Source organism: Teleopsis dalmanni, chromosome X, assembly GCF_002237135.1.
Source record: "Teleopsis dalmanni isolate 2A chromosome X, ASM223713v2, whole genome shotgun sequence".
Lineage (NCBI taxonomy): Eukaryota > Metazoa > Arthropoda > Insecta > Diptera > Diopsidae > Teleopsis > Teleopsis dalmanni.
In genome coordinates, this window is record NC_051848.1 from 67,233,897 (window position 1) to 67,255,182 (window position 21,286).

Consider the following 21,286-nt stretch of genomic DNA (forward strand, 5'->3'; position numbering starts at 1 on the left):
TTCACTTCATGTACCCATATAAATTTTTGTATATAGTTATGCATTAATATTTTATTTAATATTTTAAAAATATGATTTCTCACAGTTTTGCATATTTTTAAAATATTCTATTTTCAAATTTGTGAAATATTTTAATTTTGTTCGAATTTTTGTTTACAAACTTTGACATACGATTAAAATATTTGTTGAAATTTCTAATGAAGATTGACAATAGTTCGCTTATTGCGTTGGTAACACTTTTTTTTGCTGGTCAAAATCTTTGGCCACTTCAATACAAGGTGCTTAGACAGAGAAAGTAGTGTTGTTGTTTTGCGTACATTTAACCATACTTGCCATACTTGCAAATCACCAAAGCCCCCTTTTATTTTGAAAAAATACAAAATTTTTTATGAATATATAAAAAAAAATAAAAATAAAAACTACACCTAAATTTTTGAATTTGTTAGTTGCTAACAAGTTTATTCTTATTAAAGCATGAATATTTTTAACTAGTCTGTTAGAGTACTAGAGTATTTACTTTTGTAGTTTTGCGTGCAATATAGTGGCTTTAGCAGGAGAGTTATTGTTTGTTATAGCACTTCGAAGCGACAGAATACATATATAATTAATTATATTATGGAGCGGTCTTATAATTATGTTTGTTGTAAAAGAAAATTTCAGAATTTTTCACTATTGTTGTTAATTCGTAATTAATTTTGGTTTTTACAAAATTTAGTTTGCTTTGAAGTGTACGTAAATACGTAATACTGCGAAAGAGATTAAGTTAATCTGTATTTTTAATCTCCACCTCAATGTTCAAATTGACATTATACATTGAAGATTAATTTTGACGTTTCACTTGTTATGTTTTGTTTCGTGTGTTTGATAAATTTCCGTAAATAAAACATTTAATTACAATTTTATAAAAAATAAATTGTAATATAAATTTAATATGTAGTTTTATAACAATAATTTAATAAATTTTAGTTATGTATAAAACTATTATTAAATAAATTTATTAAAAATTTTATTACTTCGGAATTTTCAAATTTTCAATGTTTTTTTTGTTTCGACTAGATTTTGACATTTCTTTTCTAATTATTCTAAGATCGTAAACAATCTACGATATTAAGCCATTTGCAGAGTTAATCTCGATCAAAAGGAGATTAACTTTTGTATAGGAAATCTGAGATTAAACAACGAGGTTAGTACTTTAATCTCGATTTTTGTTTTGATCGACTTTTATTCACATAAGGTAAACGCTGTATAAGACACGATTTTTAAATACGCTTAATGTTTAATTTTGAGTACAATTTTCATTTTTTATGCAAGATTACTTTAATGTAAAACGTACATAAGTATGAAAACAGCACCATATTGTTTTATATATTAAAAATATTTCAAGAAATTGAAATAAATTACTTAAAAAATATAAATAGAAATAAAAATGAAAATAAAAAATTGATTTCACATTAATTATTTTTAAACTCATTTTTCCAATTAACGTCTGAAAATTATATTAATACTAATATCATAATAAAACATATAAATATTAGTCATCAAAACAAATTTTAAGTTTTATTAAGAAGAGAATAACGAAAATATATGAAAAATATTTAATTGGATAATAACAGTAAGTTTAAACTTTTGTTTATCTTACGCAAATCAGTAATTTTTGTTCAAGAAAAGTATATGTACTTACATCCTTCTACCAGGGTTTGAATTGCTGTGATTATTTTCAAGCAATTATTTTAAGCAACTATGAAAATAAAATAAGCAAAATGCAAATGCAACAACAAAAACGCAAATATTTTCATTAACTATGCTTACGACTCTACAGGATTTTATGCAGCTGCGTGCACATATATACGAATTGTGTGTGGTTTTGCTGTTGCATTTGCATTTTGTTTATATTATTTTCGCAGTCGATATATACGTATATAAGCAATTATATAAATATAAATAATATATTTATATATATAGTTTATTGTTTTCAAAATTTTATTATTTACTAATTTATTAAATTTTTGGGTGATCATACAGCTGTTTCTATTGCTATTGTTTGATTTTTATTTTTTCCTCATATTTACTTATTTTATTTAATTCTTGGGCTCTAAAGTTGCTGAATCTTCTGACTCCAACATCAGTAATGTGATGTCACATAAGTCCAGTTAAATTAACAGAGAAGGAAAGACTCTCATTAACCTGCTGCAATGGCGTAACGAAGAATTGATCCATTGACCAATTGTGTCTCAAAGCTTCAGCCATTCCCGGATACCACACTTAAAGTGTGGCAGGGCGGAAAAAATATGTATGCATCACAGTGTCAACGTGTGCCCTATCTGGAAGAGTGATTGACTCTTCTGCTAAAATCAAAAATGATAAATTGAAATAGATGAGATGTTTTAATATAACAATAACTATATTATATTACCATATTATAATGTTGTATTTACCATATAATACGGCATTTACACTGGCCGAAAATACCTCATTTTGGTCAAAAATCGAAAATGAGAAACGAATGGCTCATTCTTGCATACAAAATTTCAAGTGCGAATGCGATCCATTTTATCACATGAATGTATGAATGCGTCCCAAGGATTTTCGAATGCATTCCAAATATGTTCCAAATGCAAAGAAATACATTGTACATACCCTAAATAAAAGCTCTTCATAGTATTTTGACAGTTTGAGAAAGTTGTTTTTGAGATATTTACAAAAAAAGGTAAACAAATGTTTGGTGGTTGCATTTTCTTCAAAACGATGCACCCCTTTTTAGAACTTCTACTTCCCAAAAAGTAATTAATCGAAGTTAAAAATTTGTTTTAAGTTTATATTGTAAGGTTTGAAGACATATTTAACTTTCATGCAACATTTTTTTGGTACAGGTCACAAATCAAATCAGCTGTTTGAAATTAGAACAAATGAAATACAATGAAAGTAAACACTTTCAAATGGCTCATTCAAAATAAGCCATTTTCGGCCAGTGTAAACGCCATATAATATTTAACAATACATTAACAAAAAAAACTTATTAAATAAATTATATTAAATTATTAATTTATATACATATATATAAGTTTAATATTATACCAATATAAATCAAAGCATCAAAGCAACTTTTTTCGAACAAAAAAGTCTGTACTCAAAACCATAGGTAGTCATGCAGTGATAAATGTGCGATACACTATTGCGCATATAGATTTTTCAGAAACCTACTATTAAAAAGGAAGAGAAGTAATGTAATAGAAATGTAGAATTTGTGATTGCAATTGCTTAAAGAGAAAAGATGAGGTATAATAGAAATTTTAGGATTTGAGCTGCAAACATAGAAGCACATCCAACAACTATAGCAGCTAAGAGAAGCAAATTGATTGAGTTTTAATAGACCATTATATTTAATTGTTTTTGTTAAAACTTCAATCATTATATGTAAATGTAATAAATAATATTAATTTTCGATATTAAGTTATTTTAATGTTTTTATATAGTTTATTTGACGTTAATCAAATTATGTTAATGTGTGCGCCACATACCTCCACACCGTAGAGCAGTCATCACTGGTGCATCACCTTTATTCCCCCCTCCGCTGTGCTACCACTGGACATTTTGCTGCCTTGTTGGAGAAATGACATGGCACATGCATGTCATCGTGGGGGATTCTCAGAACTATGGAGGACAAGAGTGGTGGAAAAGCTATCATGCTCTCGGTAGTCAGGCAGGGAAGCCGTACCTGAATTTCACTCAAATTTACGTACGTATTAAAGGAAAGCCTAGTGCACCTAAACGACTAACGACAAAAAGGTCTCCAACGACAGAGAGTCCCAGTGACTCCAACTCATAGGTACCTTATCCCAAGAGATCGTATTCAAATGAGAGAATCTAGCACCTCGAAAGCACAGGCAGACAAGCCAAGTGACACAGTCTACACGGAATAGCATCCGGACCGATGTTGGACTCAACATGCCCAAACAGAATGGCAGTACACCGGTCTCTAGGGTGAAAGATCAGAAGCAAGGATTAAAGAAACCAGTTTCCTCGAAATTTCTTCCACAGAAAGCATCCACTTATGGGATAAAATTGTCTAAGTGGATGCGGAGTGGCAAGAAAAGGCAAAAGTAACAATGATGAGGTGCCTGCAGGTCAATCTTCAACATGCTCAAGCTGCTGCGGGAGCAGTGATGCAACACCTCATATCTGAAAAGATTGACCTAGCCCTTATATAGGAGTCATATCGTCAAATCTTTATCAAAGGCTGGGATGTTTAAGCAGATACATCCATGTCTGATCATCGTCATATATAATAAGGATATGAGAAGAGCTAAAAAGAATCATGTAAAGACCCGATGGTCTTTACACCAATGACTGCAGAGAGTCACTTTAACTTCTAACAGAAAGAGGTTTAGTAGAGGTAAATATAAGGACGCGATCTCATATTGACTCCAATCCTACCAATCCTAAAAAAACAAGTCCCGTTGTCTAAGAAAAGGAAAACTTCTCCATTTCTAAATGGAGAAGAACTATTAACCAGGCTAAGTTTCAGGGAATGATTCTAGATGAGAAATTGACGTAGAATTCTCATGCAGACAACGTTATCCGACGAGCCAGAGCAGCATTATGAACCAGCATTGATAAATACTGGGACTGGCACACTCAGCCTCTGGATGTTCACCTCTATTGCTATGTCAATTGTTACATATGGATCATCCATCTGGTATAAGAAAGTTCAGCAAAAGACTGTGATAGACTAACCTGCATAATGATAAGTAGAGCAATGAGAACCACCCCGACAGCAGTCCTTGAGGTTGCATTAGGGTTTCCACACTTTATCTACTTGTCAAAAAGAAAGCAATGACCTTTATAACTAAGCTACAGTTGACTAGTAATAGATCAACAAGATCACTCGAAGAAGGGCTAAATATCACCATATCTGACATTTGCTGACATGAATTTAACTTCTGAAAAAACTTTATTACGAAAAAAACAGCAGCACACATTCTATGTCACTATGATAGTCCTGCCGGACTTAGACTTCGGTAATTGCCAACTGTCTATCCACTTATAACGAAATTGGGCAACATCTCTTCAAGTGAAATAATAGCGTTGTTAACTGCTATTCGTCTGTGGAAAAATAATAAATCACAATAATCCTTAAAGGCTGCAGTGACATAGTACCCAACCCTTTCAAAATTTAATCAAAATTTAATTTGGGTCTTGCAGTGTATTTCACCAGGTATGTTACCTTTTTGCATCTTTTACTACACTCATGTTGACATCGTTGAGTAATAAGAGACAGTGGTCTTAAGTTATTTGGTTCAATAAAATAAAGTAAACTTCTAATTGATATTGCCTTCAGACAAGTATGATATAAGCGATACTGTTTTGAGTAATATGAGTTATCCAACTATTTTATATTGTAACTGTTTATTGCCCATTTCAAAATCTGGATTATGCTATTAGCTTTGTTTGGGCAAAAATATTGTAGTTCACAGTTTATCCGTTTCAGATAATTTAATATCGAAAGCCCCAAAAATATTCTAATTAATGCTCGAAAATTTTTGTTGACTTAGTGGAAAGAACAACTAACTGAACAGAAATAACTTTGAGAAAAATGATGTTAGATCGGGGCTAAAGTTTCACTCTATCCACAGGAAGCTGCATTAGAATCAGAGGAAACCAGTGCGTAAAAACTCACATCCTCTGATAGGGATAGATGCTTTTACAAGTATTCTCTACTTACTTTCGTACAAAAACGATTAGTTTAGGATTAGTCCTCGTCGATCTTGAACTAGATTTTGATTAATCTATAGGGTTGCCACTATTTAACCATGGTTTCGATTTTGCTTACTTTACTTTTAATATAGATTGGAACGATAGTTTCAAAAATAAATAATAGCAGGTTTAAGTTGAAAAAAATGATGTATGTGAAGCAATTGTGAACGTGATGAGTCATATGTTTCAAAAATTACATCCTTATATGCATGCTTTACCAGCCGTCTTTTAGACAGACAGATATTCTATGTAATTAGATTATAAAGAACAGAAAATTGCATAACCATAATAATTTCAGCTAATATTAAAATCCTTTGCGCCTATATACCATATATGTACACATACCATACATACTTTGAACTGCAGAGAATCACTACATTATAATTCTGATAACATCAATATTATGATAATACACTAATGCCCCGATTTGTGTTGATTCGAATTGCAAACAAAAAAAGATTTGGCTTCGATTTGCGTCTATAGTATTTCGATTTGCGTCGTTTTTTAATACATGCGTACAACGGGGATTTCCATTTTAATTGTTGTAGATCATATTTTTCAAAAGTGGGTTAACATATATTAAGTTTATAGTTAAAAGATGTTAGTTTACATTTGTGTGGTGAACTGGAATGTCAAATTTCTGCTGTATAAAGTATAAAAAGAAGTCAAAAGCGAAAACAAATTTCCTTGGAACGAAAGTTAGAAATTTTAAATCTTTCAAAATAGGAGAAAAACTTGTTGAATTTAGAATTCTGGGCTTAGCTCCAACTACTGTAGGATCAATTTGTAATCATGTTACTTGATGAAGGACTATGAAAAAATTGTTACACATTTGCAGGTCAAACAAGTTACAAAAAATAGAAGTCCATTAATTCTCTTCTATCCATTTGGAGAGAAAATCAGAATCAAAGAAAAATGCTATTGAGCCAAATGTTGATTCAGAATTAGGCTCTGTCGGTATTCAATGAGTTAAAAGGTTATTCTCCATTAACAAGTGGTCAAAAATCAGAATATTTTCGAAAATTAAATATGTGGATAAATGTGAGTCGATTTGCGGTGTTTAGATTTGCAAATCAATATTAGTGTAATATTATTATTATTATTGTGAATATATTGTAAAAATGGTTATAGTGTTTTTAATGTTTTATATATAAAACCAAATGGGGGTAGCCAGAAACTAATGGGACCGTGGCCCCTGTCAAATATCTGATCATTATTATATGTTTTTGTTTGAACAAATGTTAATATATTTGTGAATATGTAAATGTTTTATTCTTTTTTTCATTTTTGAAGTAGAGTTATTACAATCGCTAATATTATAAATAATTTTTTGGGATTTTTTAAATTTAATAAAACGGACATCAATCTTGGCATAATAATACATGAGCTGGAAGTAAAGGAAAATAGGGAAAAATAAAATGAAACAATTTGTTGTTTTTCATAGCATATATGAAAATAGTTTATAAGTTGCAAAGACGTTTTTCATAACGTCCTCATTAGTCCCACTCTTAGTAATGATCATGCTACCAAGGTAGTTGAAGGTGTTAACATATACGATGGTTAGTTGGTTTAAATTTAAATTCAAGCCCGGTGTAGGGTTGGTGCGTTAGACACCGAGCATGACTTTAGTTTTCTTTATGCTGATTTTTAGTCTCGCTTTTAAAGACTTGATGTAAATGCGTCGAACACTTTCCTGAATAAATCAGTGTTGACTTCTGTGGCCATCTTTTAAAGCCAGGTTTGGTATACCATCCACGCCGGGTGCTTTTTTTAATTTCAACCCTTTGTATACCGCTTCCAATTCTTGGTGACCTCATTTATTTTATTCTGTGGCCCACTATCTTGAACTGTATAGGCTATATCAGCACTCTGCGGAAAGAGGCCTTCAACTATTGCTTGCAGCTTAGCTGCGGCTGTTGTAACTGGTGGGCGGTAGTTATATAATTTTTTCATAACCACCTTGTAGCCTAGTCCCCAAGGATTATTCTCGACCTCATCACATATCACCTTGTAGCATCTTATCTTGCTATTCGCTACCGAATTTTTTATGTCAAATCTTGATGTTTTATAGGCTTTTTGGTGCACTCTGAAATTTTCATGACCACTTGCTCTTTGACATAGGCGTCGCGCATATTTGCATTTCTTTCTTAACTCAGAAATTTGGTCAGTCCACCAATACATATGCTGTCTACCATTCCGTCGGCCTCTCTTTGCCATAGATGCGTTATATGCATTTGTTATGCAGCGCATGAGATTTATTGCTTTATCATTCGCACTGCCGGTTAGGTGGATGTCGTCTATTGGGAGCTTAAAGACTTCTTTGTTCAAAGTTAACTCTTTCCGTAGTGGATTTGGGGTGGCTGCCACAGGAATGGCCTTTGCTGAGCGTTCATATATTTCGAAGATAATAGCTTGGTGCTCACTATGCGTGTAGATATCTGGCACTTGCCAATCCGTTGAGTTAGCTAGTGGATTCCTGATAAATATCAAGTCAATTTTAGAGCTCCTACCGTTACTTGAGAACGTGTTCTTTTGGCCGCAGTTCAGTAACACCATATCCAGTGTGGCCAATGCTCTCCCCTGGGGTTTGTCAATGTTGAGCCCCATTCAACGTCCCAGGCATTGAAGTCGCTGGCAATCACTGTCGGCTTTGTGTTTTTAGCGTCGTTAACAATATCGTCAAGTGGTTGCTTGTATTCTTCGATTGATAGCCTGGAGGGTAAATAACAGCTGAAAAACGTTATTCCGTTGATTGTAATTTTTACGTATGCTTCTCCTCTGTCGTAAACCTTCTCCAGTGGAAATTTACCACACGTCCATATCGATACCTTGTTGCACCTGCTGGTTGCCTACACTTGTAGCAGTGTTAGATCAATCTTTGAAATTTTGGCAGTTCCTTGCCACATGTCCAAAATCGAAGCATTTACATCTATTTGAGTACATCTATCGTTGGTTCTAACGTCTTTTGTTTGGCTTGATTTCTCTCTAGCAGCTTGTTGTACGCATAGCTTGTTGGATGGACCTTCTTCCCCCAGCCATCATTTCATTGAGTCCGGATATTTTATCTCCGAGTTTGTTAAATGTTTCCTTTTTCTCTTCTCTGTCACGATTAAGCTCCGGTGAAAATGAGCGGGATCTCTAGTTGCTTTGCATCTCATGTGATATCATAGGTAAGCGGGTCAGTCTTGGTGTCCTGATGAAGGGGTTTTACATAGGATTTACTATCAATAACTCCTTTACACTTTCGGTGCCGGCTGGAGTAGTAGTGTCAGTGTGTGCGGGTGTGAGTGTTTTCTTTGTCATTTTCTTTGCAATTGGGTCCCAACTTAAAGCCGTTATCTTAGTTCCGTTGTGTAGTTACACTTATTGTGGTTCTATGATTATCTTTGCAATGCAGGGAGGTCATGCGAGGGTTGACACATAGCCTTATGATCGCATGTGTTTAGAACCGAACCGGGAGCTAAGCAGAAGATATCCTTAACTGCCCATACACCCTAACTTTACAGGACGAATCCAAGATTGTTCTTTAAGGTTTGCCAGGTTTTAACGATACGGAGACAGATGACGCATTAGCCTGAAAGCTGTCTAGACCAGATTTCACTCTAGGCCATATTGGTAGCAGAATACTTCATCCACCAGCCCATGTCATTAATCGTTTGCTGTTGTCCAGCATGCCATAATCAGAATCTAACTGGTGTCGATCCTGATGCCTTTTCTTATAGGCTTCCTCCGTTATCATCTTCTGTGTGTGGTTTGTGTTGGAACAGCCGCCCCTAACGTGGGATACAGACGCTGAACATTTTCTTCTTCCTACTGAAATTTGGGGTTGTCGCTTTATACAATTTGTTATGAATAATAACATTCCTGTTTTTTAGTAATATTTGTAAAATAAGAAGTCATTAGTGAATAATTTTATTTATTTTATTAATTAAATTTAATTAATTAGAATTTAGTCGTTAAGATTTAACGAATAATTTCTCCACACTCTTTTGGTATTATCTTTATTTACATCAAAATGCCCATTGAGTTAAGTTAATTTTTATCGCTCAAATCAAAACAGCTGACTAAAGGCTGAGTTAAGTCTCAGTTAGACGATAGTTAACGTAAGAAATTAATTCTGCGTATTTGATAGAAACGAAATAAACAAAACCGGTGTACTTTGTTTATTTCGTTCCTATCAAACACACAAGTTTGGTTGGTTGTGCATTTCGTTTTGAATTAGTTTTTTACGTTACCCACCGTCTAATTGAGCCTTAACTCAGCTTTTAGTCAGCTGTTTTGATTTGAGCGATAATAATTTAAGCAAGGCACTTACGAAATTTGCTAATTGAAATTAAAACAAGTTTGAATTGCCTATATTTAAAAGGTTTCATAAATAATATTATTATGAAGTTTGGGCAAATCAAAATACAATATACATACACTAAATTTTCAATGGCGAAATACGTTCACATTTCATTTTGCACTAAGGGAATAAGCGTTTTTACTTAAGTGAAATGAAATGAAAATGAAGAACTTGGCACATATGTATGTATGTATCAAACTGCTGATAAGCAATTGTTGTTAGTTGATTTGATAAGTGATGTTTTGTAGTTTTTTAAATATATTTGAACCTGTCATTGCAAAATTAAATTTAAACTTAATTAGTTTCTCTATTTCAACATTCGCGCAGAAAATAATTTAAGTTTTTATACGATTATTATTTTCATTAACAAAAATTAAAGGAGACGTGTTACAAAACTAATTTATGTGTGTACTTTATAAGTTCATAAAATAATTAAATATAATTAAAAATTAGATAATAGGTTCATAATATATTATCGTAATAAGTATATGTAAACAATTACGTATAAATATATAAAAGAAACACGCTCAGCAAGTAGCAAAATTTCATCAAATAAGAACTAATCATTAATTGTAATTACGTACATATATTTATGTAAATATATATATTTTTGCAGTTTTGCAGTATTCTTGGAGTTCTCAATATGGCAAATGTACATTCTGATTACATTGAAAATGTTTTGTTGCCGGAGATTGTAAATAATTTAAACGAAAAATACATATCGAGTAAAATTGAACACTCCAGTGGGCTGGATGGGTTCATGTCCGCCTTATATAGTGTAAATTTACAAACAAAGTCAGATAACGGGTAAATGAAAATAAGTATTACAACCATATGTTCTAATTTTTAATTAAAAAAATTTAGTTTAAGAGATCGTCAACTAATGGTAAAGGTTATGAAAGGAGACACAGATTTTCGAGAATCAAGTAAATCTTACATACAATTCGCAAATGAGATTTATATTTACGCTAAAGTTCTACCCGAATTCAACAAAATTTTAAAAAGTGTTGATATTAATATATCTGTAGAAGATTGGGTTGCTCATGCTTATGCTGCAAAATTTGGTTTTATTGAAGGTGAAATAAAGTCAATAGATTGAATAATTTTTTATATAAACTGAAACTTTTCCATTTACATAGGTCTCAGTAGTAATACTTCAGCAAATGAATCTGTTTTAGTTCTAGAGAATCTGAAGCCTGAAGGATATGTGTTAGGACCTCGGGTTTATCTCAGCCGAAATCAGTTAATAAGTATGGCTCGGCCCTTAGGCCAGTATCATGCAATAAGCTATGCTATGAAACTAACCGAAAATGCGTTATGGAAAAAATTGGTAAACGGCATTGTTCCATTACCTTTTATAAATAAATCTGATCCGAATGATGCTAAAACTAATTTGTACCGCCCCTTGTACCGTGTTGCATTTGATAGATTTTATGAGTTTTATGACAGAAAATATAATGAATTATTTGTTCAAGACAGTAAAAGCAATGAAAAACTTTCTAAAGATTTAGAAAATTTGCGCGAAAAGTATTTTACCGAACCCACACTTCTATTAGAACGATTACGCACTCTAGCAGTTGAACGACCTGAAGATGAAATATTTGCCGCTATATTACATGGAGACTTCAATCGCAATAATGTACTTTTTCAATACGGTCATAGTGATAACGCAGATGCGCAAGATCACGCAAAACCTGTTCAAAATGTTAAATTAATAGATTTCCAGGTGAGAAATGCAATATGTTCATAAAAATTATTTTGATGAATTTTCAAATTATGGTGCAGGAGTTGCGGTATTCAACACCAGTTATCGATTTGAGTTTTTTCATGTTTATAAATACTTTAGAAGATATACGGTATGAGGTGTGGTTTGATATTCTGATTGAGTATCATACTCACATGTTGAAGACATTATCAAGAGTTTTAAAGACCAATTTGGCAGGTAAAATGTCTCCCGAAAATATTGATAAAGAACTGGAAAAATATAGGTAAATTATTTATTTGTACTCCTTATTTTGATTCTTTCATAAAACATTATTTTTAAAGCTTCCAAAATTTTTATACGCATTTTCGTCGCTATGCTATATATGGAGCACTGATTTGTATGCATTTCCTGCCGTGGCTTCTTTGCAGTGAGAAAGAATGTGCTCTTTTATCCAATTTATTCGAAACTGATATGCATAGCAGCGAATTCCATAAAATTTCCTTAGAAGCTGGTGGAGATGAAGTGAATATGCGAATTTTTGAAATTTTAAAACTTGCCAGCAAGTTTGGTTATTTAAATTATTTATAATTAATTACATATAATCAATTATAATCAAAGGCAATATTTAAACTGTTTGATAATTGCAATGATTAAAAAATGATGCTACGGATAAATAAAATAATTTCATATGTTTACACTTCAGCTTATCTTACATGATACAGCAATTTTTATGTAAGATGTGTTTACATTTTGATTTCAAAATTAAACGAGCAATGATAAAAAAAATGATTTGTTAAATTTAAAATTTTCTTTTGAATATAGTTCACCGTCATATGTTTTCTTTGTTAAGAGTTAAAATTTTTTAGTGTAAATAATAGAAAAAATTTTGTTTGAATTTAGATTAGCGAATATAACTGAATTCTACATTCTTATCGAGATTAATCTGAACATGAGTTAAGTAAAATAGTCTAAACATACTAAATAATTAATATAATATATTTTTGTAATAATTTTACAATTTTATGCTTTTATTAAAGTATAATTAAATATAAATACATTAAATATAAAAAACATTTTCAACGAATTGTACATTTTTAAATTTATATATTGTGATATGTACAGGAGATAATTATTAATTATTAAAGATAACAATTTACGAATAAACTCACAATTGACATCACCGAAAGTATTGATGTAGTATTATTATTCTTGAAGCTATATACACAAGTTTATTTACTTTATTAATAGTTATAATTTTCAATTAAAAATATGTCTCTTATTTATAAAACGATATTTATATATACATATACCAAAATTTTAAAAAAAATTTATCGATTTCGTTTTTAATTTTTATTTGGATTTTTGAATTCACATTACAGGTCGTGTGTTTTATTTATATATTTTTTTCTATGCCTTGTTCAATACCAATACCAGCCACCGTTGTATATGTAATTATCTCCATGTTACCTCTAAATAGGAAAGCATCAAATTTTGTATTTGTACATCTTATGTTTGTATTAGGTGTGTTAACTAATGGCGTTTTCGATTCGTAAATCTGGATTCAATCTAGATTTACTCCAGATCTGTCAAATTGTGTTGCCCAACCAAACATTTTTACAGTAGTCTAAAATTTTAGAATTGTGTTAGTAGATATTTATGTTTTTCATAAATACATAAATCGAATCAAATCACAATTTCTTTGTCATCATATAAAACAGCTGTTCATTTTAGAGTAATCTGGCAAAATATTTGGTGTTATAATTTAATCTCCAGTACTATATAGATTTATCAATCGAAAATGTAAGTTGCAGTAAAAGTGAATAAATCTCGATTAAAAAAGTTACCATAGATTTACCAATCGAAAACGCCACAAAATTAATTAAATTTACAATACATGTGAACTATTCTGTTTACGAGATAAAGATTAATGAAACAATAAATAATAAATTCAAATGATGAAAGATTTAGTTAGAATCATTACTTTAATGCCAACATAAACCATAGCATTGAATTATATAAAAATGTATATAAAAAAATATGTTTTCATTGCAGCAATTAATTTTTTCGTTTTAAGTTTTTTTAATTATATCAAAAAAATGTGGAACATAATTTTTTGTTTTAGATGCATTAAAGCGCATGTAATAGTATGAGTAAATATTTAATAAATATTTCAGTTATTTTCTTTTGAATAAGACGTATGTGTTACTACAATAATGATACTTCCATCTGCTACTAAAAGATGTTTCTAATTTCATAGCATTATAAAGTTTTATAGAAAAATATATAAACAAATTTTCCTGCTGGGCGCTGTTTCAATTCTATTGTGGTCTTGATAAATCTGTCTAGGGATGTTCAATAAAAATTTATACAAATAAGTAATCGTTAATTTCGGTTCGATACCGGGTACTCTTCTACAACTTTTTCGATATATAGTTATACATATTCCATAAATACATTTAATATTGATTTTGTTGTTGATAATTCAATACTTATTCTGTACCTAGACTTTGGTAAGATTTTTACAAATAGTTTTACTTTTCATTACTACATACAAACTTTACAATACAAATATAAAATTATAGCCAGTCAAGTTACATATTTATAGTTGGCCTTTATTTTACGGTTTAGTTGGCATTTTGTAATTCCATAGTACTAACTTTCAGGCTATCTTCATATCTCTCAAAATTGGTATGTAAAAATTGTTAAATAATATATATTTAAAAACAAATAAAATATATTAAAAAATTTACTATTAAAAATTACTATTGTTTTATTTTATATATAATAACAAATTTATATTGTAAGCAATATAATTATTCTGTTTTTTTTTATATGTGAACTATAAATATCCATCGTTTATATATGATTATATATTTTATACCTGTTTTAAATTAACCTTACGTTTACACTGGCTTGATTTTGTCAAGAATTTTACATACACGTTCATTTTCTTATTAAAACACAAATTTTTTTGGAGCAAAAAGATCTTACTAATGTATAGCCCGTGTAGATGCTCAGCAAATGTTCAATTTCCAAGCGCTTATGTTGAAGTAAATGTTCTATTTTCAAATCATTCATTTAAGCCTGGTTAACGATTTACTGCTTCTATTTGCCTTAGTTAATTTGTATGCTTTGTTTTTGTAGGTTGTGTTCCTGGGTGTGGCAAAGCAATATTATATTTTTGAATATTATATTTTTAAAAACAAATAATTTGAATTTTTTAAATATATACCAATGTATAGAACATTCGTCTTCACCGCTGTATTTAATATCGTGTTAGTGGTAATACAAGGTAAATGTGGTTATTATGTGTTAATATCCGATGACTTAAGGTGTTGGTTTTAGTTGTGGATCAGAAAACACTTTGAAACAGGTGTAAAATAAATAAAAGTGTTACGAATTGAGGGCTGTATTTTAAATCCACTATTCGATGATAATAATATACATATCATAAAGTAATTGTTTACGTTCCAAGCATTTACGCTGAATTAAGTGCTCCGTTTTCAAATCATTCATTTAAGCCTGGTTGGCGTTTAACTGCTTCTAAGTGCCTTAGTTAATTTATATGGTTTGTTTTTGTAGGTTGTGTTCCTGGGTGTGGCAAAGCAATATTATATTTTTGAATATTATATTTTTAAAAATAAATAATTTGTATTTTATAAATATATGCCAATGTGTAGAAAATTCGTCTTCACCGCTGTATTTAATATCGTGTTAGTGGTAATACAAGGTAAATGTGGTTATTATGTCTTAATATACGATGATTCAAGGTCTTGGTTTTAGTTGTGTATCAAAAAAACACTTTGAAACAAGTGCAAAATAAATAATATTGTTACCTGTTAAGGATTGTAGTGTCACCAGTTAGGGATTGCATTTTATTTCACTATTCGATAGAAGTAATATATGTATGTACGTATCATGAAGTAATTGTTTATGTTCCAAGCATTTACACCGAATTAAGTGTTCCGTTTTCAAATTGTTCATTTAAGCCTGGTTGGTGATGCATTGCTGTTAGTTTCCTTAGTTAATTTCTATGGTTTGTTTTCGTAGGTTGGCTTTTTGGGTGTGGCGAAGTTATTTCTTAAACTTTAAAAAATAATTGACTTGAATTTTGTAAACATTTACCAATGTGTAAAATATTCGTCTTAACTACTATATTTCATATAGTGACAGTGCTAGTGCTAGGTAAATATTTATATTCTTTAATATCCAACAGCTTTGGGTGTTGGTTTAAGTTGTGAGTCAAAAGTATATTCTACATAATTTGAAACATTGTGGAATTATTAGGTCATTAATAAATAATAATAACTAGTAACAAACATTTAAAGTACATAATGTAATAAATCACATTTGTTACATTTTAATTTAACTGTTTAAATATATTTTAATAGTAGCTTGTTTTTGTGATCAACAGGTGGAAAAGTGACGAAAGCCACAGGATTGAATGTAAACATATTAATTTATTGTTATAAATATAATTGTAAACTTTTAAAAATAGCACAGTTTAAAATTAGTAGTAGTTTTATGGTTTCAATTAGATAAGTAATTAATCTATTTAAATTTTTATCCTTTTAGCACAATATGACTTCAGTGAGCACAAAGTCAGTGATATGATATGGTGTACAAAAAGCCAAGAAGAGCAATATAAATGTCAAAATTTAACAGTTGCCATTGAGCGAGATCGTGCTCTTTTTGACGACTCATTATTAAAACTGACATGTTTTATGGCTTACAGTGCGGATGAATGTATACATCATATTGATCGAGAAAAGGCCCATATTACTACATTGGATGCAGGTGATGTGTTTACCGCAGGCCGATTCAATTCGCTTATACCAATTATGCAGGAAAAATTTGAAGGTGGATTCACAAAATATCATGCTGTGGCTGTTATAAATAAAGGGACACTTACCGATTTAACAAGTTTAAGAGACTTAAGGAACAAACGAGCTTGTTTTCCTTGGGTTGGGAGTTTAGCAGGATGGATTTTACCAATTTATACGGTTTGATATACTCAATTGCTTTTTTTGATATATAAAAAAAATCATGTATTTCTCTTCATTTACAGTTGCAACGAGAAGGTGGGATGGAAGTTGTAGATTGTAATAATCAAGTTAAAACTGCAGCAAATTATTTCAACAATTCTTGTGCAGTATACTCATTGATTGATAAATACAATCCAATCGGAGACAATTCGGACAAGTAAGTTCTATATAAATAAATATTAAATAATTATATCTTGTAATCCTTCACATTATTGTAAAAAAATAATATTCAACGCTTTTGCCATTAAAGTAACTTTTAATCCACTGAACAATAAAATAATTTACAGAAATATTTTTGAAAATTTAAATGGTAAATGTTAATAACTTACCGAACTAGAATCCAAAACTTATTGAAGAACAAAAACGGTACTATTGAAAGTATTAAAAAATAAAGTATAAAATACATTTTGCTTAATTTAAGCCTATTTAAATTCCGTTAAAGTGCATTGAATTAGTCACGGCATTTGACATTGGAGACTATTAAAATTATATACAAACATATATATTAGAGCTGTCCAGAGCATATAAGATCGCGGGCCAATTCAAATCACTGAATAGGTTGGAGGGCGATAATATTAAATTTAGTTTTATTAATTCATTAATTTATTTTTTACAATTCTATCAATATCAATATTATTAATATTATTTTTGTCATACGAAAAATATATTATTTTTAACGTAATGACTTACGGCATTGGATACGAGTTTTTTGAACCAGTTCTACAAAGAAATATATACTAAAGTTTTTGTCAATTAAGTAAATTAACGTGAAGTGTAATAAATTATTTAAATAATTTTAATTCATTTATGTCGGATACCATAAAAATGAAATAGAATAGTTACCAATATATAGAATCGTTACCAATATATATCAAATAAAAATTAGCCTAATTGTGATAGATTAGAACATGTCGCGGGCTGCGCAAGAATTAGTTGCGGGTAGCATGTGGCCCGTGCTTTGAACAGCCTTGATATATATGATCAGTATGATAAGCAGCATTTGTTTGATCATACCAGTCAGTACGTCAGACATTCTGTCTGTCCGTCCGCCTCAGTATCTGTTCAATAGCTTGTTTGATTTAAAGGCTCAATTAGTTGGTACGTACCTTAAAAACTATGTATACCTGTGTATATGATAGGAACGAAATAGACAAAGTTCACCGCTTTTATTTTCTTTCTTTCTATCAAATACACAGGTTCGGTTGGTTGTGCACGTATTAACTAACCGACTAACGGTTGGTTGTGCACTTACGGTATGTACCGACTAACTGAGCCTTAAGGCAGTTCATGTCGAAAATTAACCAAATTGATTGTCTTAATTATATAGTAGTCCCCATTCAAATTAACTACAAAAATGATATATATGTTTTTATTACATGAAAATAAATATTATTTGTAAATAATTAAAATGCAAAATTATCCTTTTGGTTCTATTAAGGTTTTATTGTTTTTTTTTAGATTATGTACTCTTTGTACGGGTAAAGTTCCAGCTGGACGCTGCTCAGCCAATGATCCTTACTATGGTTATGATGGTGCATTTCGTTGTCTACTGGAAGCTGGTGAAGTTGCTTTTTTAAGAGATTCTACCATCAATGAAATGTTGCAATATGATGAATTTAGTAAGCAATTTTTATTTATAACTAGTTTTATTATTCGAGACAAAAGTAACACTAATTTCATGTAGAGAGTTTATCAAGTGATCGCTTTGAACTTTTATGCCGTGATGGACGACGGGTGCCTATAAGTGAATATCGTCAGTGTTATTGGGGACTCATACCATCAGATGCCATTGTTACATCATCCGCGCGAACATTAACCGAACGTAAAAAATACCAAGCATTTCTTAAGCGCATGGTTGAACTTTACTCGGACGCAATTAGGGAAGATCCCAATAAACAATATAGCAGCAACGTTAACAATAATGGTTTTAATAGGAATTACAACGATGAAAGAAATGATCGTTTTGATGTATATAATAATAATAATAATAATAATAACAGTCCTTTTAACAACTTTGGGCGCAATCAAGATTCATATAATCGATTTGATAATACAGGTTTCCGTAATGAACGCCTAGATAGTAGCTTCAATACAGATTACAATTTCCAAAATGGTACAAACAATACTGTATCTTACGAAAAATTCAACTTATTTGAATCGAAACGTTATGGTAGAGTAAATTTATTATTTCAAGTAAGAATCAACTGAACATAATGTACATTTCAAATTTACTATTTTGTGTCTATTTTCTTCCAAAGGACGCAGCCCGTTCATTGACTGCTATACATGAAGACGACCAGTCCTTTAAAAAATATTTGCAGGATGCAATTGATTATATATATGGACTGAGAGAATGTCCGATTCCTAGCATGACATTGTGTGTGACATCCGAGCCAGAATTAGAGAAATGTGTTAAAATGAAAGTAAGTCAATAATATTTAGTAATTAATATATTGCAAATGAATATTTTTTTAAAATTAGCTTATGTTTTTCACATTGATAAAACTTCTTATTAATAATTTTAGATTGCTCTTAAAGCTCATTTATTGAAACCAGAACTAATATGTAAAAAAATGCATTCACATATGGATTGCATGCGCGGAATACAATCCGGTGATGCTGATATTGCAGTTTTTGACGCTGGTGACGTGTATACTGGTGGTTTAAACAATAATTTAATACCGTTTATGTCTGAGGTTTACAATTTGGGTGAACCGGAGTATTACGTTGTAGCTGTAGCAAAAGAGGAAGATCCAGATACAGAGTTAACATACCTTAAGGGTAAATACACTTGTCATACAGGCATTAATACAGCTGCTGGTTGGACTTATCCAATGGCATACTTGATATCTAATGGTTGGATAAGACCTTACGGATGTGATTCTATTCGAGCAGCTGCTGAGTATTTTACCAAGTCTTGTGTACCCGGAGCTATAAGTAATGAATATAATACTGGTGTTCCTTATGACAGCATGTGTGATCTTTGTCATGGCACTAGCTATCGCTATTGTCGTCGTGACGCTTCTGAAGACTACTATGGGCATACAGGATCATTTCGTTGCCTCGTTGAAGGTGGTGGGCATGTTGCTTTTATGAAACACACAACAGTTATGGAAAGTACTGGCGGAAAACGAAAAGAGTGGTGGGCTAGGAACGCTCTTAACGATGATTTCGAATTATTATGCACAGATGGTAATTATAGATAAAAATTAATTAAAGTGTCAAAGAAAATTTAATAATTTTAATAACATATTAGGTACACGTGCGGAATTACATGAGTATAAAAAATGCAATTTAGGAATAGTTAAGGCCAATGCCATTGTAACTCGCGGTGGTGATGGTTATAATGAAACACAACTGAATGCTTACATCAATTTGCTTACATATGCACAGCAACTTTACGGTCGAAAAGATGTTGACACTTTTAGTTTTAGCATGTTTGAATCGCCGATTAATTTTTACGATTTAATTTTCCAAGATGCCACACGTCAGCTACAAGTTATACCTCCAAACAAGCGACGTTACGATCTCTATTTAGGAAGTAATTTTATGCGTGCACGACGTATAACTGATTGCTATGCTGGTGCTAGTCAAGTTCAAATATCTATATCACTACTCTTTACATTGTGTTTTATAGTATACAAAGTAATCGTGTGATATATAAATGAAAACCATATCATAAGCTAAAGTATATATTAATGCTTTAAATTTTAAAAATGAGCCTAAAATTCTTTATATCACATATCTGCACAAATATTAATACTATTAGTTAACGTACAAATATTGTAGACATTAGAAATAAAAAATTGTAATAACATTTGACTGTATCAGTTAAGAAAAATGTAAGCACAATTATAGTTATGGTATTTATTTTTATACTAGTTTAAGATGTATTATTATAATGTTTAGAACTGAACGTACACACTCCGTCCAAGTAGTATATAATTTTTTATTAAATATGTATTTGATATATGTTTATATGTAATGTATATATTTGTACACATTTACAATATTTTTATATAAGTACACATAGATAAGTGCAATATATAAACATATATATAAATATTTATATATAATTATATGTATAAATACAAAATTATTTACGTATCTCTTTGTTTAATTTTATTAAAATATGTTTAATATTTTATTTTAAAATAAAATTTTGATTAAATATGCACTTTATGTAAAATAAATATATAGAATATGCTGCACTATGACACTGGTGCATATTATTTTTTCCTCTCTATGCGCAGTGACAGTCAGTTAATTTGATTTTTAATTGTATTGTTAACCGAACATACTATATAAAACTAGTTTTCAGTTAATAGTATAATTACACTAATACCATGTAATATAAAGTAGTATTCAAAAGATCATTACTGTTTTCATTCGAATTTTAAAATCTGTTTACTCTGGTAACTGAACTTCCTTCATATG

General features: G+C 30.6%; 2 protein-coding genes across 4 annotated transcripts; both read left to right on the forward strand.

Annotated features, from left to right (window-relative positions):
• The first annotated feature begins 10,344 nt into the window (after positions 1-10,344).
• Positions 10,345-12,757, forward strand: LOC119690262. The gene is made up of 6 exons (XM_038105282.1): positions 10,345-10,503; positions 10,716-10,906; positions 10,964-11,175; positions 11,239-11,825; positions 11,885-12,087; positions 12,146-12,757. The coding sequence occupies exons 2-6, from the start codon at positions 10,743-10,745 to the stop codon at positions 12,390-12,392; spliced, it is 1,413 nt and encodes a 470-aa protein (XP_037961210.1). The 5' UTR covers positions 10,345-10,503; positions 10,716-10,742; the 3' UTR covers positions 12,393-12,757.
• Positions 12,758-14,880: 2,123 nt separating this feature from the next.
• On the forward strand, positions 14,881-20,774 carry LOC119689160 (melanotransferrin-like). 3 transcript variants are annotated; one of them, XM_038103926.1, is made up of 8 exons: positions 14,881-15,096; positions 16,380-16,807; positions 16,873-17,006; positions 18,308-18,468; positions 18,534-19,042; positions 19,108-19,272; positions 19,375-20,041; positions 20,106-20,774. In XM_038103926.1, the coding sequence occupies exons 1-8, from the start codon at positions 15,039-15,041 to the stop codon at positions 20,504-20,506; spliced, it is 2,523 nt and encodes an 840-aa protein (XP_037959854.1). In that variant the 5' UTR covers positions 14,881-15,038; the 3' UTR covers positions 20,507-20,774. The 3 variants fall into 3 exon arrangements, with proteins under 3 accessions (XP_037959854.1, XP_037959852.1, XP_037959853.1); XM_038103924.1 differs by lacking the exon at positions 14,881-15,096 and adding an exon at positions 15,131-15,534; XM_038103925.1 differs by lacking the exon at positions 14,881-15,096 and adding an exon at positions 15,599-15,989.
• The last annotated feature ends 512 nt before the right edge of the window (positions 20,775-21,286 follow it).

Bases quoted from the DNA above. Each gene is read 5' to 3' on its own strand.
- LOC119689160 (XM_038103924.1), top strand. From the start codon at position 15,471: ATGCCAATGTGTAGAAAATTCGTCTTCACCGCTGTATTTAATATCGTG. The intron at 16,808-16,872 runs GTTTGATATACT...CTTCATTTACAG, and splicing joins GGATTTTACCAATTTATACG to TTGCAACGAGAAGGTGGGAT. The intron at 17,007-18,307 runs GTAAGTTCTATA...GTTTTTTTTTAG, and splicing joins ATCGGAGACAATTCGGACAA to ATTATGTACTCTTTGTACGG.
- LOC119690262 (XM_038105282.1), top strand. From the start codon at position 10,743: ATGGCAAATGTACATTCTGATTACATTGAAAATGTTTTGTTGCCGGAG. The intron at 11,826-11,884 runs GTGAGAAATGCA...ATTATGGTGCAG, and splicing joins TTAAATTAATAGATTTCCAG to GAGTTGCGGTATTCAACACC. The intron at 12,088-12,145 runs GTAAATTATTTA...TTATTTTTAAAG, and splicing joins AAAGAACTGGAAAAATATAG to CTTCCAAAATTTTTATACGC.